Genomic DNA, 20,015 nt, shown 5'->3' on the forward strand with positions numbered 1-20,015 from the left:
AGATATAACAATTCGGTATGCATAGGTCTTGCGCACCTCAACATGTGTGGATAGTAACAATGCCCATTGAACCTATATCACTATGTATTTGGTCCATAACTAGACATTGATCTCTAAACCATGCCATTTGTCATAGTGCAATAGCTCTTTACACAATTGTACACATCACGTCCTTCAAACTATTGTTGCTTATAGAACGATCATATTGCCGATACTCAATTAAACAATACGATACTCAACAACATGCATAGGAAGATTGTGCTCGTCAGCTTGCATTTGGATTTGAGACCTTGATAGGCTGCTTTATTCATACAATCAAATGCACTTCATAAGGGAGCAACACCCCCCTATGGAGCATCAATGTGGTGGAGTGTACATGGTTGTAGGAGTACTATCTACAGATGAAGTTTTGATGGGATGGGCAGTGGAGGGTGCAAAGGCAAGCAAACATGTTTAGCAAGCAAAATACATATAGACAAGACGACGGACAATGGACACGATGAGATGGAGGATTCAAATTTCAAACAAAATTGAGATTTAGAAGAAAAGGAAGACCTTCTAGAGAAGGAGAAAAATCATTCCCAACACATGTATGATGTGACACACATGTCACATACATACATGCATATAACCTACATCCAATAATGCATACATACATGATACATACATACATACATACACACACACACACACACACACACACACACACACACACACACACACACACACACACACACACACATACATAGACACACATCATCGAATCATATCAAACTAGCCAGACAAACCAAAGCAAGAGAAAACTCAGGAAGAAGAAGAAGAAGAAGAAGAAAGAAACCATTCTTCTGCACTCCTGCATCAAATCCCTACAGAAGCTTCAGTTATGGTGAGTCTCTCTCTGTCTCTCTGTCTCTCTCTCTCTGTCTCTCTCTCGTGTTTGTTTGATCGGTTTTGCACATCGAACTCAGTACTTTATCTTCCCCCCCTTTAGCGTTACGTGCTTCTGAACTCCCTTTCATCATCACACCCTTGAGTTTTTCATGTTTTCAGCATTCTGTGTCGTCTCGTCTCGTCCCATCAATTCAGAAACTGTTTGTTTCTGGTTTTGATATGTTATTATTTCCAGAGAGGGATTAGGCTCTCTTTTTTTTTTTTTTGTTCTGGTGCAATTTTGTCATCCGAAAACTTGATTTACTTCTACGTAGTCTGATATCTCTTACTCATTCACCCACTGTATTTCAAGTTAAAAGGAGCTCCATTTCGTGTCCTCGGGTCATGGTTTCTTTGCGATATCTGATAGATTACAAATTTTGCAACATCTGTTTTTCTTTCAATCACAGACCTTCATTTGGCAAAACCAGACCTATTTTTTGAAAAATCAAGAAATCTAACCTTTAAATGTAATGATGCATTTTTTGTTGTTCACCAACGTGTGCTTTTAATATATATATATATATATATATATATATATATATAGTATGTATGCCTGCACATTGTTATCAACTCACTTGTGTGAATTGAAATCCTTTTCTTTTTGCTCGTTGTCTTCAAGGCCAATGCAGCATCAGGTGTGGCTGTGGCGGATGAATGCAAGACAAAGTTTCTGGAGCTGAAGCGTAGGAAGGTCTTTCGATATATTGTCTTCAAGATGGATGCAGGGGCCCAGAGGGTAGCGGTGGAGAAGTTGGGCGGGCGTCATGAGAGTTATGATGATTTCACTGCATCCCTCCCTAATGACGACTGTCGATATGCTGTCTACGACTTCGATTTTGTTACCGAGGACATGTGCCAGAAGAGCAAGATCTTCTTCATTGCATGGTATGTTTATGTATGGTATGTCAAATATGTATGTATGGTATGTCTAGTATGTGTGAGTGCATGTATGTATGGATGTATATGTATGATTGTATGGTATGTCTAGTATGTCTAGTATGAGTTTATGTGAAATGCTTAATATTGTGGCCTTTATGCCTGCCTGCATGTATGTATATGTGTACGATCTCATTTAAATCACGATTAGTTATTTATTTTATCTCATTCATATGATCTCTCATAAGTTTACACTTTATTGTGATTATTTGAGTTCTTGATTTATAAAATTATTTAAATACTTTGCTAAGATGATTAGGAAATCTATATGTTCATCTTATTTGAGAAGAATTTAGTGAGAAAAGCATTGCCTGATGTCAAGTTTCCAATTTTGATATTTATTTATTTAGTTTTGGGAGACCTTCAAAATACCCCCGAGTCTTATCTTTAATTACTCAAACACCCCATCTGCCAAAAGTCCCTTTCTGGTGTAAACCCTTCTCGAACATTTTACATGTCCTACTTAAGCAATTATATTGTTTTTTAACACCCATTTTCCTGTCTTTTGGGTGTTGAACAAGGATGTTTGAGGAATTAGGAACTGGGGATATTGGAATTATTTTCCCGTTGAATCTCTTGTGGAACTGTTTTAAGTTGAAAGGATAATAGGCTTCCATGGTCACCCAATTTCTAAAATGTTTATCTCCATGAGATCTTATGTCATGCTGAGATCCAAGTTTAGTTTCTCAAATCTTATTCTGCTTTTTGTATCATAGATTACTGTTTTGATCTTTATTGTCACCTTGGGGGATCAAATTGCAATACTACTTTGTTTTGGTTGGTAAGGTCTCCCGATATATCTCGAGTGAGAACAAAAATGTTGTACGCCAGCTCAAAGGATCGATTCAAACGTGAATTAGATCTCACCTATGAAATACAAGCTTCAGATCCAACCGAAATTGAGATACAAAATCTGAAGGAAAGGTCGTATTAAGATCATACTTAACCAATTTGGAAATGATATATGCATATAGCGTCTTGGCTCGATCAGTTTTGAAAGTGATTTATGTGGGATGCTTCTTCGAGCTATCAATTTGGAGAAGATAAAAACAAAGAACAAAAACATGTGGGACATAATCGTGGAAATAAAAATGCAAGTCCTTATTTGGACTTCAGAGATCTCTTTATCCTTTGCGTAGATTATATATGTACAAAGTGTCTGTTATATCTTTGATACATAAAGTCTCTTACAGTCCACAATGTTCTAGTTATGAGTTTTTCTGGTTATTCATAACTGGCGAGGTTTCTCAAACCATAAAATGATTCATGATTAATTTTCTATAGTGCACATGCACTCAAATTATACAGCTATTATATTTCCTGGCATTCTTTTGAAGTGATTTGTGCTAATTATTTGATTACAGTGATCATAACAATTGTCCATGTGATTCATTTTTTTGAAATGAGATTATCTATGTTTGAATGAAAATTACACATGTTACTTATGCCTGTATTTCCGCACTGTTACAAGTGTTTGTCTATGAAATGCGAATTGCCCATTTGATGCATGCCCTTTGTCTATGTATGTTACCTGTGGTATGCTTGAGAGAGAAGAAAAGTACTGGAATGCCTTCATCTTCGATATGGGTTTGCTTGATCAGCCCTTATTGCTGGCTATGCTCAACAAATCGGCTATGATGAGAGTACAAGGGAATTGGTTGGTATATTTGTTTATCCAACACAACTTTTGTATTTCTTATGATTTCATAATACCAAGGGGTATCTTTTTAAGAATTTTTTTTTTCCTCATGTGATGCATGTATAATTTTAGTGTCGAGGAATGTTCATCTTTGAATGATAATTAGAGGTTTGCTAATAGTGGAAGTGTAATAAAGATATACAGTAGTACATAGAATTGAATCAAAGGCCTGGGTTTGATAGCATAATGGCTCGTTGCATGGGTAACCACATTAAACTAGAGAGAGGGAGAGGGATGCTAATTTGTAGCCAATTCATAGGCCATCACTTTGGTAAATGTAATGGCCATTCTCTAGGGTAGCTGATTTTATGATCAAGGGAGGGAATGAGTAGAAGAATTTTTGCAGGATCCTCCTTGTAGTAGCAAATAGACTTCGGTGTTTATTCTTTAAAGAATCATTGCCTAAAAATCCCAATTGAAAGCTTATGATATATGGTATCCTGTTTTGTTGAGATGTCAACCTTTCTTTGACGATTCTGGAATGTAATTTTTTCATCACCTTGCCCTTAGGATTGTTGTGTGATGATTCTGTGGTATGTGTTATATTTTCTTGAAGATTTTTTATTCAGCATGTCTCTAGGTCTTCATTTAGTCCAAGCGCCCTTAAGAGGGCCAACCATGATGTTCTCTTGTATGAGAGGGAAATTAAGAGTATGATCAGGGGGCATCTCAAATACTAGATATGACATTCAAAGAACTTTCACCACTATGCAAATAAAAAGATAGAATGTTTTACTTAAATTTAATGAATTGTTTGTATGACTAGATATGTAAGGGTGTGTTTATGTTGAGCACTCCAGGGCGTTGCATCCTAAAGGTTGGGACGGAACACTCGATGCTTGGAAGATGAATTGATCATTGAGAGCTCGAAGGCTCTGAATTGTCGAAGGTTGGGAGGGAACACTTGAGGGTTGAGGGCTCAAATGATCAAACTGAAGTGTTAGGAGTTGTGTTGGCCAAATAGTGTGCTCCAAGGCTTTATCACAAAAAACAATTACTCAAGAAATGATGTTTACTTCTACCAATAAACCATTGTTTAATGTACAAAACTTGGCATTGCAAACCCATACAACTTTTATACATGTATTACTCTTAACTTGTTAGCTAGGGTAGCTTATATTATCTTTGTGCATCATGGGTGCTATATGTTGGCATATTTAATCACAAAATTTCTTTTCAATGATTTCTAATTTCCAATGGCGCATGCTTATTGGTGTGCCTTTGCGTTACTTTCTACAATTGCTTCCTCCACTACCTACAAACCAATGTTCTGAAATAATATAAGCTTGTTTTACATTATTAAGTTGTTCGGAGCTCAAGTTGTTTTGAAGCATTACACAATTCCCTTTTATTATTGTTACACATACGTTACTTAAAAAGAAGTGGATACACAGAAATCCATATATAATCACATGAAAGAACACATTGATAAAATGTGATGCAACTATAAAAAGGTAAAGAAATTTATAATGGTGTAGGTCAACTAAGACCTAAAGGTGCAACTTTTGTAGAAACTATGAAGTTGAGAATATTTACCGTCAAAAACACAATATGAATGATAAAGTAAAAATAGCTTTCTACAACACAAGTATGATAACAAAAACCATTGGGAGCTTAACCATTTGGGAAGATACCAATGTCAACAACTATGTCTTGTTTATTTTTAAATAATGCAATGGTTATTTTTATTGCCCGTCATCATTATAAAACTATAATGGTGTAATTTCACTATTTACAAAAGGGGGTACAACAAACTTCTATGAGTTATCATTGATATAACGTTCATCTTGAGTTCGACACATTTTTGACAATATTCTAAGGGGCCAAAGAAACATCAAGTGCCAATATCTTTGGTGATAATGATGTAATACTTAGCTGTAGGTTGACTTCTTGTTTATCCCGTAATGAAGCATTCAAGGAACACGTGTAACATGGAACTATAAGAACTTTAATCCAAACAAGAAAAGCATTCATTACAAGAAACATTACATACAAGTTATGGAATTTAAAAATATTATGTATGTAGCCATGACCACGGCAATGTTATTTATTTATGAAATCTAAGTGATAAGGCGTCATATATAATTACTCGGTACTCGCAACACCTATGTCAGCATGAAGTGATGTATGCATTGGGAGAAAAGAACTTTGCGTGACCATAAGTCGTTGAGTTGTACACTTTCCTAACATATCCTAGACAACTTTATGTCACAACGGTCCGTTGAAATTAGAGAGTTAGTTGAGACTTATCTTTTATTTAACGATCCATCATTGTCTCTCGTATTTCTCTATATACATATGTCATGATTATTACTTTACGATATGTTTGTGTGTATGTGTCTAATGTGTATATTGGGAAACACAAGAAAGAGAAGAGATGAAATTAAAGGTTTTTTAATATGTTATGTTCATATAATCCATACATTGTGGTACATTGTGGGCTTTTCATACATGTGTACATTCATCCACATATTATAGTAAATGTATGTATCCCATATGAAATTTCGAGAAACTATCTAGATTAGATACATAAAATCTTCTAAACAATGTATTATGTAAAGGTCCACCACATTTCTTTTTCGTTTAATTGGGGCTATTAAATCAATAGCTTAAAAGTCCATCAAATAAACAAACAATTTACATCGAGAGCATCGTAACTACTTCCAAAACCATGGAGACATTGTTTGTCCTTACTTCCTTTTCGAATGTAAAACAATTGCATGTTTATAATGATTACGTCAAATTGCTCTTATTTGGGGGGGACACACAAGGCTATTTAATGCTCACAAAAAATATTGCCTTTTTAACCAATGGAAACAATCCCTATGCATGGCTTTGGTCGGGATTTTGAAAATCCAGTCCCTTTTACAAGATAGCACAAAATGTTTGTCGGTCTTGTCCATGTCTAACCATTTTAAAACATTCACACACACAAGCACATACATTTTGCCTCATTGTAAATTGTTGTAAGAAATTCCCAAGTTATAAATGTATGCAAAAAATGTTTGGACCTTTGAAAATGTTAGAAAAATACAAAGAAGAAATAGTTTAGGGTTTGCAACCCAAAAGAAAACTTAGGCTACATTCTAGAATAATGGAAATTTCCGAAATTTAATTGTAAACATACTTTCAAACGAACAATTTCATTTACACTTTCCATCATCCACCATTAACGCGATAGACCCGTCTATTAAAACTTTCAAGAACATGAATATCTCTCTTTTTGAAATATTGGCATCATTTAACATGGTATAACGAAATATTTTATTTTCGATTATGTAATCAAACATCTCATTGTTCAAGGTTTGTTATAAGTATTAATTAGCCTTAGAATATAGAATAAGGCATATATAGGTTTAACCCCTTTACTAATCAAGGCTTCTATCTATCGAACAAGGGATTTCGCTCTAAAATTTGTCTCGAAAATATGTACTAAAAGGTCCAAAGGACTAGTGTGAAGTTTATATATGTATATTATATATATATATATACATATATAAAGCATGGAAGCAAGTTTCGGTCAACTAGTTTTTGGAAATTGTAGCCTTCACAATGGATGTTGTTTTTAATCCATTAAATAAAATTTAATAAAGGCAAGAGTTGGGACATGGATATTATAAGTTTTCAACCCGATGTCACAAGATGTTACTCCTAAATTTTGCACATTGGAGTACAACATCGTCAAGTCGATGAGGTCAACATGACGAATCCTTCCTCAACTTACTTCGTGTTGAAATTTTAATGAAATGTTGACACGATGAAAAACAACACCCTTTGGATATTTTATTATCCAACCTTTAGTTAAGACATGTACGCAAAGCACATTTAAACTTGTAATTATATTATAAATGGATGGCCTTTCTACAATATATGCTCTACTTTATCACACTAGAACTCATATGATATTGTTCGGGATTTTAAGTTGTCATCGCTTTTTCATGAATATGTTTCGATCACACTTCATATTCATATTTTTGACATCCCAATGTCGAATAGTAGATTCAATTATTCTTTTTATCTAAGCCAATATAACATATTGATCTTTTCAATATAGTGTAGTCAAAATTACTATGTAATTTGATAAGTTGATGTGATGAGAAAACACAATAATTCAATAAGACATCGGATATAAATTGATCATATGGTAATGTTATTGATGTTTTATGTCCCTCATCAAATATAAATTGATAATATAGTGTAATGTTCCCGATGTTTTCTCTCACTCCTCAAATATATATTGACCATATAGTAATATTACTAATGTTTTTCCTCCCTCATTTGAATGTAAATTGAGCCATGAAATAGGAGGAAACGACTTTGAGGTGGAACTACCAGCCCTCACATTGGCTCCTTCCACCTTGCCTCTGTTGAAGGCCAGAGGATCTGGTTCGTGCTGATCGGTGATGATTGCCACTAGTTTATAGCTCTAGATACCTACTTACATTAAGTAGAAAGTAAGAGAGGATATGTACGTGGTCTCATATTCTTGAACTCGGCCAGGGGGTGATTCCCTGACTTATATACTTCTATAGTCTTTTTGTAAAAATCTCTCGTAACTAATGGGAAAGTAGCCCCTTTATTTGGAAACCATTGCTAAACATCTTCATGGTTTAGTTAGGTTTGAGGATCACATAAATGCAAGGTTTGAGGATTAATTAAAAGGTTCAAGTTGAGACAAATTGCTTCAACAATTTCACTATTTGATTCAATTCAAGTTTGTATGTTGAAGTTAATATCATTAGTATTCATTCCCTCTTTGGCTATAGTTGTCATGTCTTAATTCTCATGATGTTTTTGTTTCACATCTATTACCCCCTTTTGACCTTCAACACGGAATAACTATGTTGCCACTATAAACAAAGCGATTTCTCAACAAAGTACAATTGATTGTTATTTAGCATATCACTATTGAATCCCATGTTGTTCATTTCTATCAACTCAATTATTCATGTACCACGACAATAACTTATTCATGTGAAAAATGAGAACAAAATGGAACTTTTACATTTCAAAAGTGTCCCCTAGTAAAAATTCAAATGATTTGAAAATCCTCATCACATTTTAAGAGAGAAGTTACTAAGCATGAGAAGTTTCCTTCGATCTATTGACATCAAAAACATGGTTCCAACATTTGAAACGTGTGCTTAGTACTTTGTTGAGATTGTCATTGGGAATTCTAAGGACTTACATTATTCTGGAAGGAAATCTAACAGTAAAATGCGTATGTAATGTTGCTAGATAATAAAATATATGTCAATATGGAATTTACTAACACTTGAAGTCAATAATTATGGAAGTTCTATCACCACTAAAGGTTAAAATAATTATTTTGATTAGGTAAACGAACCTCACAACAACTTATGGCTAGAGTGGTTTGTGTTATATTATTTGTGCTAGAGAACTAGAAGTCACCAATCTCATAGACTATTTCAATGTTTAACCTGGAAAGTAAGAAATCGTCACAAAGGCTTCATCAAATTTATTCACAAACAAATACATAGGTAATTTAATGCATAAAGTATATTTAAACTTCTAGTCTCGTAATACCTTCTTCTGCTATAGCAATTTATTTGTATGTTTTAAGGATTTTGTTGAAAAGTTGATATATCTTGTCATACTTGTGATGGGTAGCGCTAATCATAGTTCTAAACATGCTAAAAGCGATGCATGGTATTTCATATGCGAAAAATCGCAATGAATGCTTCAATGAGATATTCCACCAATCAAATTGAAGCGAAAAAAGTTTATTTGTATAGTGTCATCATTTTATCGATATAATCAAATCAAATGAAAAAGAGGAAGAACAACTCATCATTCATTTGACTCGAAGGTGTCTCTAACGCATGACCTTATAAAGTATTTATTTTGCATTTCATGTCGACTCAAATTTCGAAGGTTAAATTAAGTTAACAACTGTTCAACTGGAAAGGATGCAAGTGAAAACAACTTCTACTTTTCGATCTTAATAAATCGAGGATTTCAAAACACATACATTATTTAGCTTAATGGATGATATTTATCGAACAAAGTTGGATTTTGTCTTGCATTAATATGTGTGTCGAGGCATCTCCCTGACATTAGTGCTTAATCTAATAGAAAATTGAAAGTGGTAGAAGTAGTTTCAATGACCATATTTAGTCAAGCAACTGATCCCATATTCTATATTTGGAATTGTTGGAACAACAATAATATTTTGTCTTTTGGCTGTTCTGGCCTAAAATACGTGGTTATGATAAATATCTCAAATATATATGTAATTTGGATTCTCCCTAGAATGTTTTGACATGTGCATTATGATTCTTTGGAACACTTTTTCATTTTACCAATGCCCCAATGTTTTTTTAAAGCCTAAAATATTCCACATGCACAACATCTATTCAAGATGAGCACCTTACAAAATGTGAGTGAAGTCAAACGCGTCATTAACCCATGATTTTCTTCTAGACATTTGGAGTGCACGTTAATATTGCACCTTGTGTATTATTGCTTAGTTCAAATAGGGATTACAATTAATATTCCCAAAAATATAAACTCATAACGCTAACTTTTGCCATAAATTATACACAAATGTAAACAATAACATAGAACCCAAGGTTATGTATTTGTGGAAGACAAGTTTCTACCTAACATACAAAGAGCAAGAGAGGTACATGATGGACCACCACATGAATGTGGGTTTGTATAGAGAATGAGGCCGAAACCTAATCTATAGAACCGAAAAAAATGTTACAAGATAGTCTGCTTCATTAATGCATAGGGTGTCATCATATGTGGCTAATATATTTTCTTACATAGAGAGATTTGGTGTACTTGACTCGGAGAGGCTATGTATATATAAAGTTTGTCACATGTGGTAAGTGCCAAAGGTTATTGCATGAGTATGAAGATACAAGGGTTGACATGTTTTTTTCCCAACAATGGTTTATATTATGTCTAAAGCGATTTAAATTATACATGGATACTTCCAAACATTCTTAACAACTTCACCATGGATTTTTTACCTTTTTCACCTGCTCTTAGGTTGCCACAGACATTCATTAATGAGTGTTCAACTTGGAGAGATTGTGTTAGGTTGTTGCATGTAGTAATTGTTAGTGGGAAGCATTGCCAAATTGTTATGAAGATATATTGATCAAGGTAGGGTATGCATATGTATTTTGATCTAGCTAGTCCTGTCCCACCTCCATTCTTCAAGAACATGATTGTATGTGTAGGCTAAGGTGATTGTTATTAATGTGTTAATGGCATGGGGATGAAAGACATGATTGGGTGTGTCCATTTCTTTGTATGTGTTCAAACATGTTGGACTAATGTGAGTGTAAAGAAGTATGGCAACTTAGTATCTATCTAGTCATGAGCTACCTCTACTATCCAAGAACATGATCGAGAGTGCAAAGGAGGACAATGAACGTAATTGCATGTGGATGAAAAGACATGATTGGTTGTGTCCATTTCTTTGTATATGTTCCAACATGTTGGGCTAATGTGAATGTAAAGAAGTGTTGCAATTTGGCACTTGTATTCTATTTTGCTCGGCTCTAAAGGTCGACGACAAGGCATGGTTTGATATGATCATCAAGAGCTAGCTCAAGCAATATATATATATATATATATATATATATATGAGAGAGAGAGAGAGAGAGAGAGAGAGAGAGAGAGAGAGAGATTATATTATCGTCTTCGGAGGTCAAATATGACCTATGAGACCAAAAATATTACATTTCACGTGATATGTGTGAAAGTGAGTAGTGACTCTCGATGTTCAAGAACTTTACCAATGAATGTTGCAATCGAGAGTGCACATTGTGGTTGTGAGAGGAATTCATGCAAAGATTGGGCTCGATCGAAGAGATGTGTAAAGCATGGTCGAATATGATCAAAGGCAGAGCATTGTATCAAAGTGTGATACTCAAACTCGCGAACTTGTTTAGGGCAAAGTGCACATACCCGACCACTCTCATCACTTGTACCCCAACGCCCTGTTTCACATCGCAATGCATGTGAGCTAAGTCGCATGGAAGCAATGGTTCGAATGGAAGATAACGGTATGGGCTCTAACATGTATGGATGTGTACGATTTCCCCGTTCCGCAAAGAATATGGTTTTGTAGTTAGGTGCAACATGTGTAGTATAATGTGTGAAGCGTGAGCCTCCACATTTGTCCCATGTCATGATACATTGGCATTGCAAAAATGCCTCATTTACAGAGGAATCTAATGATGCATCATGAAGCAAGTGTCTCGCATCCCATCTACCAAACCATTTTTCTATATCTTGCATCCAACCGGAACACAAAATTTTGCTTTTATGCGTCTTTTGGATCTTTTTGCTTGCTTCCCACGCAATTCTAGGAAGTCGATGTGAGGGACTTTTTTGAACCTTAAGCATGTATTCAACAACCCTTTCCATGGCCATGATCTCAATGGGAAGCGATCCCGTCTCAAGGAGGAGGAGGGTGTAGGGCGTTTGTTTCTTAACTTGTAGAAACTTGGTAAGAAAATGCTTTTGGACATTTTCAAACTCTTTCCACATAGATTTAGGGATGCTACCGCCCCATACTTCCACCCCATAGAGAAGAACCGGTGTCACCAAAGTGTCGAAAAGATATTTCTTGAGGACCCAACACTTAATATCTCCAAGATTGCATGTGTTCTCAAATGCATAGTATGCTCGCTTGCCCGCCTGTAAGCGGCGTGTAGCACATTCATTCCATCTATGATTTGAAGGAACTTCAAGGCCAAGATATTTGAAGCTTTCCACACATTCAAGTGGCTCATTGTTGTACATAATGCATGGTTTATCTCTTTTTTGGCTCTTCACAAGCATAATCTTTGTTTTAGAGCTATTGACACTTAATTTAGTATGCATGCAAAAATTTTGCAAAGCCTTCATAAGCTTTTGTGCATCTCCTAAAGTATTTGCAAAAAGCACTACATCATCTGCATATAGCAAAAGCATAATCACAACATTCCCAATGGCAACTTCTTCAACACATTCTTCCTTTGCAAACTTGGTAACCATTTCTTCCAATTCATCAATGCATAGACCAAATAGTGTTGGTGAGAGTGGGCATCCTTGCTTAACACCAATAGTGAGAGAGAGAGAGAGAGAGAGAGAGAGAGAGACTAGATGGATGTAGCTCAGTTGGTAAGGTTGCCCAATGGAGACCAAGTGGTCATGGGTTCAACCCCTATATTCCAGAGTGGCATCTAGTGAAATAGAGATATATATGAAGTATATAATAGAGAGGTGAGGAAATTGGGTTTCGAACCCAAGACACGGTGCTTGTAGTGTTATCGACTTACCACTAGGGTAAGGTAATTACGATAGAGAGAGAGAGAGAGAGATCAAGATCTTCCTTTCTGTGCTATGGTTGGTGGGTTACCTTTGGCTATGGCTTTAAAACGAAGACACATTGATAGTGGTACATGTGTCTTTTGTACAATGATTGATGAAGATTCTCAACACAAGTTTATATCTTGCCATGTTACTAAAAGTATGTGGATAGTTATATCACAACTCTGGGGGTCATTGATTGGAAATGTTTTGTCACCTTTTCAATGGGTTTTCATTGAAGGTGATAGAGTTTTACCATCCTTAGAGTATAAGTTTGTGTTTGATTATTTGAGGTACTTGGGCATGTGGTATATTTGGAACCTGCGGAATGATTTCTTATTTGATGGGCTTTTTGGAGTATCTCAACATATATGTAGGATAAGAGGAAAGTTGATTTGGCAGTTTTCACAATTATGTTGTATGGGAACTTTGTCCCCAAATGAGTTACATTTGTGTCGTTTTGTATTGCAGTACCTTGGAAGGTTTCCCTAGCCACATCGCTACTTTTGAAATAGTTTTGATAGCAAGGTTTTTTTGTATTGTCATGATAATTTTAATATAAACATGCATTACGAAAAAGAAGAAGAGAGAGAACCATAAACAATGTTTTGGTGAAAGTATTAAAGTCTCAAGAATTTTACGAGCATGAACTTAACCAATTTTAATTGATTGAGGGGTAGAGTAATTTGGAAACCAATTATCCTCGGAATTGAGGCAATTCTACAACATGTGGTGATCTAGGAGCCTATGGAATTAAAGCTATATAAAGGGAAATGTTTACCTCTCTTGTGCACATCTTAGGGATGTTGAAGGTATTTGCACTCGGTCATGGAGCACAAATAACCATCTACAAATTTGCCTATGGACACATTGACATATGGTTTAAAAGACAAGAGGCGTGGATAAGCCACCCAATTAAATTACAATCACGTGAATCAAAGAACAAGCTTTCCCGTATCATGTCATTAGTTCTTTCCCCTATCTTTTTTATGATGATCCGAGGTCAATTGAATGCTTAAAACATACAACATTAGAGAATATTAACATAAAGATTAGTGAGTTTGAGCACTTTCTATGGCCTAGATACAACATCTCGACAACACCTTCTACAATATCTATAAAAAAAGATATTGTCACTATGTATTTGAGTTTGGGGGCACATATCTACGACTCATAGAGGACATGTATACACTTATTCATTGCTCATTATTCGATATTGAAAGCCACCTATGCTTCTTAACAATAAGAAATCACAACCACACATGCTCTCTCTCTCTCTCTCTCTCTCTCTCTCTCTCTCTCAACACACACACAAACAAACAAACAAACTTTTATGACCTTCAATGGGTCTTTTTTCATGGGTAACTTAAAAATCTATTTTTTTAGAAGTACTTGAAGAAATAGACAACCCATTAAGGATAAAAGATGATTACTCTATTTTTATTTTATTTTTTCCAAAAAACAAAAACTCCTTTCATTAATTATAAAATTTTACAAATGAGACGATTATGTACAAATCCCTAAAGGGACGCGATAGTTCCATCTAATGTGGAAGCTCATTGACTCAAGAAAGGGAGAGGACGACCATTGTTGGATGAAGGCTATGCGTTGTCTTTCAACTCCCTCGGAGCCGCCTTTAAGGCCATCATATTGGCTCTTCCGAGTGGCTACAATTTCACTCCATATCTCTTGCAGTAACCTTGTTGGATGGGTGGTTTGGTTAGAGAAGATTCGCCTACATCGTTGTTTCCATAGAATCCAAAGGGTTATTGGGCTGACCAATTCCAACACCTCTTGAGATTTGTCATTAAGAGGAATAGAGTGGACATTGCCGCTAGAGGAGAAAAGGACCACTTGTGCTTTTATCACCAAAGTCATCCCCTCCTCCTGATGCTCTATTAACACAAAGATATCTTATACTTCGAAAATGTTAGCTCAAACATGGCTAAAAAATTATGATAATTTCACTTGATAAAATAGATTGAATTACGGATTCGAATAGCTAGAGAGAAGATATGCTAAACATATCTTACCTCTAAAAATCTATATAATGTCTCGTGCTTTAAGCATAAGGTGGGAATCCCTTAGTTGTAGGCTAAGGTTTTCATCTGGCATTGCATGCCCAACATTAGAGGGATGGAGCATTGACAACCCCCCTTCCGAATTGGGGGCTTGAAAGAATTGAGAAGAAACGAAAAATGGAATGTAACTTCTTGATTGATTAGCATGTTGCTTTCATACATAAGCCATTCACATATCAAAGGATTATCTCCACTTAAATCAACATGGTGACGTCCCTTTGTGCAAATCATAGCCTACAACATGTGGCACACTTGTTGGAGTACTCTAGCAGTGCAAATAAACCCAAATGTGCCCTTTATATCTCCTTTAGAGAGATTGCCATGTAAAAATGTACAATTACAAAGAGTAAAAGGAAGGCTGAATTTTGGTTGTACATTGTTGATGATAAACATCATGTCTTATCATTACATTGATTTTACTTGAACATGTGCCGCACTATAACATCATTGTCATCTTCATGTTGCTCTGTGGCAAAACAATTGTGACTTTTCCTTATTGGCATTTCAAACATTTCAAGCGTTGTAGCTCCACTTCTTATTGTTTTGTTATTAGAGTTTTGATCATGGCATATGGGATCCTTATTCCCTTCGTTGATTTATGATTATTACTACTATTATATTTCGATTTTACGTAGATTCTTTTCTTTTGAGTTACGATGGTTAAACAACACTCCATTTGTAATGGTAGCATGTAATGAAACTCTTGGCCTCGTATTCCTTCCTTCCTTTATTTTGCTCTTCTTCATTTCTTCCTCCATAATTCTCCCTATCTCTTTGCACATACTACCTTACATGCATGATTGTGAAAGCATTTTTGATGACATGTTTTAGTTTTGGACATCATTGATGGGGATATTCTTGTTCTCCTTTCAATGGGGGTTTGGCTCACGAATCCAAGCTTTTCCCTTCCATCATATAAGGTGTTGTTCAACTACCTTGCTTATCGGCATCTTGTGGGTGATGTATGCAAGCACAATTTTCCCTAGAGGAATTATATGTATGTCAGACAATCTTATATCAACATTTCACAATCATTTTAGATCATGAATGCTTGCTTTCTTGATGATGAAATGAGATAGGCACAATGTTATTTGCATCAGTAAAGGAGATGATTGGGCATCGAGTAGTTGTATTAACCTTTGAAAAGATATGAACGAAGAAAAGGTGGAGTGTGTGCTTTCACATATTTTTAAGGATGGAACCAAAATGTGGAATGGGTTATAAATAATCTTATTAAGGCCCGACAACTCTTCTGTATGCTTACAAGATTGTATAAATATATTGGAGATCTCACATGATACCAGATTCATGGAACCTTAGTCTCATTAAGCTTCTACTAAAACTTATGTTTCCATCGTCCTTTAAGCAGTGGAGACTTAGATCCATGATGGATGGAAGTTGTAAGTTTTTTCTCAATGGCACAACAAATCAACTTCCAAAGGTGTTACCTTCTCTTGTTCACCTTGTCATATGAATTTATTTCAAAGAGAGAGGTCATTCATGATATTTTGAATGTACAAATGGGACATGCTCTCTTGTTTGGCAGACAAATATAGATCCAATGATGGTAGATGATTCATTCATGTCTCTGAAAGTTCTAGCTGATACTATAGTTAAAGTGATGGAAGTGTGGAATATATTTGTCATTATATCAAGGTTGCATGATTATATGTGAAACTTTGTACTTATGCACATTGTATTGAAAGACTTATTGTTGACCTTGGATGACATGGCATGATTTTGAAGAAGGTAATGTTTGCCCCGACTTAGGTTACCTTATTGGTGTTGATATGTCACTCCTTGAAATTTTAACTTCAATATTGATTAAAATCCTACATAAATTGGTGTATTGGAAGGTCTTTGGCATGGGCATTTGGTACTCGACTCAAAGTGCTACAAGCAATAATGGTTCCCATGGTTCCTTATTTTTTGGCATTGCTATCATGGATAAAGAAATCACTTTGATTGATTGGTTCCTCCATTAAAGTATATATGTTATGGAAGAAAGAGTCAAACGTTGCCACATTTCAACTTTGAGACATGTTTTCTCTATACAATGATTGAGGAGGACAATCTCAAATTTATGAAATGATAAAACACACTAAAAGCCACCTACAAACTAGGAACCACATTCACTCAATACATGAAACGACAACACATACAGGGATAAAGATTTACATCAAACCATGTTTTGGGCGTAAATGGTAGAATAATATGTGTGACTAGTGAAAATGGTTTTATCAATAAAAGATATCAATAGGTGCAATTTTTTTGTACTAAGATAGATACCCATAATGAGTCCCATGCTAAAAATTATTGAACAAACGGCCAAAACATGTCAAACATTCATAATGCAACTGTCTTTGGAACATGTGGCTCTAATTTGGTGTCTTGTCAAAACGTGCCTTAGGTTGCACATCCCATGCCTATCTGAAGACATCACAATGGCATTGGCACCATGTGGACGAGTCTAGAGGCAAGGAAAAGTGGGCAAGAGCCACAAAAGAAGAGAGGTATAGACTAAAGGGGGTTTATAGTGTGAGAGGAGCTAAGTAATGTAAAAGACTATACAAGTCACTTTTAATGAGCAAGAATGTAGTTTTTCTTTCTTGTTCTCCCTTTCTTAAAGCATTAACCTTGTCCATTAACTAAGGCTCAAAACTTAAGCTTGCATCTTAGGCTTTGGAGTGTAACTTCTTGTGCATGCCTGGTTGGTTTCGCCGCACAATTAATTAGTAGTGGTTGGTTGTATGCATATGATTTCTTGTGTTAAAATGTGTTTCGATTAAGCGATTAATCATGTGTGCTATGTAGTTTAAGTCTTCATGTTAATCATATATTTTGTTATTGATTATAAGAGTGTAGATTGAGATAAGAGGAGATGGTTAAAATTTTACAAAGTGAACAACTGTATTCCTCATGGATTCACTCGAGATTGATTCACACACACACACACACACTCCAGAATGACTAATGAATCTCATACAAGTGAAGCAAAGAAGCAATTTTGGATGGATTGAAAGCCATTGAATAGATGCCATCCATCAATGAGCTAAGTGCAAGAAATAAGGACCCTTGAAATATCGTCAAGAGTTGGAAATGTAATCACAACACCTTATAGCAGCACATAGGTGCCCAAATCTTAAAAAAGATAGGAACAAAAAATAACAAGAAATTTTACACGGATTGAGCATCCAACATTATTTTCCATTATGTGGCATATACTTTTTGAAAAGATTTTGTAACAGTCGACAACATTTGTAGACTCAAAACTCGTCATAGGAAGAGGAAAATATGAGGCAATATTCATGCAAAATATGCATAATTGAGTAACATAAATATTTTCAAGTACGGATGATCCGTTTCTAACCTACTCCAACAAATATAAGGAAAGCGACGTTCTAACATTTCATGTGATCCAAGCTGAGTTATGGAATTAGCCATTACAAAATCCATCATATTAAACAATGTCAAGACATTGTTCATATTGAAGCATAATTCATTGTGTGGTCCTCCAAATGAAGATTCAATGTTGAAGTCGAAATCGAACTAATGCGAATGGTCTTCGATGCTACTACGACCGAAATGAGAACATATATATGACAACATAACATGTTTGCAAAAAAAGCGGCATGTAATGTGCCTGTCTCCTTCTTCTTTTCTCTAGTGTCTGAAAAGGAGATGCGCACCTGCGTAGGATATAGACCATAATTCCATCATGTGGGACGATGGACCTTCGGACATAGGGGCGGGGATTTAAGTAAAAGTGTGAGAAGCTCGGTGTCATATGAATTGTGGAGAGTTTTGAGCGACACATTTAAATGCATGTAATGAGATAGCGAGATTATTGACCGTAGTGCCTGTTGGATGGAATGGGGTCTCTCGAAGAGAAGCCGCGTGGAAGGGAAAGTTGTCGGATGGGTTGTGCCAAAATGAACACATGTCTCTATGAAATGGTGGCAACCCAACAAAAATAAACACATACACACACACATCTCTATCTATCTATTTATCTACCTATCTACCTATCTACCCCCCCCCCCCCCCCCCCATCCCCTCTCTCTCTCTATACATACATACATATATATATATGTATATGTATATCTTTGTATCTATCTGTCTATCTATTCTCAAAGAAGTTCTTTTTTTCCCCCTTTTGTTTTACATTCCCCTCCCCTGCAGTAAAAAGCAAAAAAGCAGAACAAGAAACAGAGCAATTATTTCCGCAAATTCCTAAAAGCGCAACACACACACACACACACACACACAAAACACAGAACAGAACAGACAGACAGACAGACAAAAGAAAACACACACACACACACACACACACACACACACACACACACACAAATGACTTTCTCTCTCTCTCTCTCTCTCTCTCTCTCTACATGTCACTTCAAATGGCCTGCAAATATCTTCTTCGCTCAGCCCACCCCTGTCTCTCTCTAGCTTTTTTTTGCACTCTGTCTCTCTCTCATTTCCATTGTGCTTTTGTCTGCCTCTCGCTCTCTATTATTATATCGTGTCTCTGTCTCTCCATTACATCACACACACACACACACACACACACACACACACACACAACTCTCTCTCCTCTCTCTTCTCTGCAAATAACTTCAAATCTTTTTTGCTCTGTTCTTCTGCATCTCAATCATCCCTCTCCTCCTCCTCCTCCTCCTCCTCCTTTCCTCCTCCCAAAATGCCTTCCTAGCTATCCAAGGAGCTAATAGATTCCTCACTAAATTCTCTTCCAATCCATTCTTCCATGGCCATTCACTCTCCCAACCCTAACTGCTGATCCACTTCCAAAATTCCTCACTCCAATCATCAATGTCTTCATAAACACCAACAACAAACAACCAACCACCTCTCCACCATTTTACATACATACTACTAGCTTAAGCTAACCTTCCAATTCCACCATTCATTTAAACCCCCCCCCCCCCCCCCCCCCCTCTCTCTCACTCAATCCTCGTCTAAGCCACCATCCATCGGGGACCTCGCTCCACCAATTGTATCATCACTCG

The 20,015-nt window shown here is 35.9% G+C and overlaps 1 protein-coding gene across 1 annotated transcript; it reads left to right on the top strand.

Annotated features, from left to right (window-relative positions):
• The first annotated feature begins 738 nt into the window (after positions 1-738).
• LOC147867986 (actin-depolymerizing factor 8-like) lies at positions 739-3,178 on the top strand. Its single transcript, XM_087315913.1, has 3 exons — positions 739-886; positions 1,553-1,818; positions 2,656-3,178. The coding sequence occupies exons 1-3, from the start codon at positions 884-886 to the stop codon at positions 2,801-2,803; spliced, it is 417 nt and encodes a 138-aa protein (XP_087172039.1). The 5' UTR covers positions 739-883; the 3' UTR covers positions 2,804-3,178.
• The last annotated feature ends 16,837 nt before the right edge of the window (positions 3,179-20,015 follow it).

This window comes from Azolla caroliniana, unplaced genomic scaffold (assembly GCF_043228905.1).
Source record: "Azolla caroliniana isolate FFs.n. ecotype wild unplaced genomic scaffold, voAzoCaro1.0.p SCAF_2, whole genome shotgun sequence".
In the NCBI taxonomy this organism is placed as follows: domain Eukaryota; kingdom Viridiplantae; phylum Streptophyta; class Polypodiopsida; order Salviniales; family Salviniaceae; genus Azolla; species Azolla caroliniana.

Bases quoted from the DNA above. Each gene is read 5' to 3' on its own strand.
- LOC147867986 (XM_087315913.1), top strand. The intron at 1,819-2,655 runs GTATGTTTATGT...TTGGTTGGTAAG, and splicing joins AAGATCTTCTTCATTGCATG to GTCTCCCGATATATCTCGAG.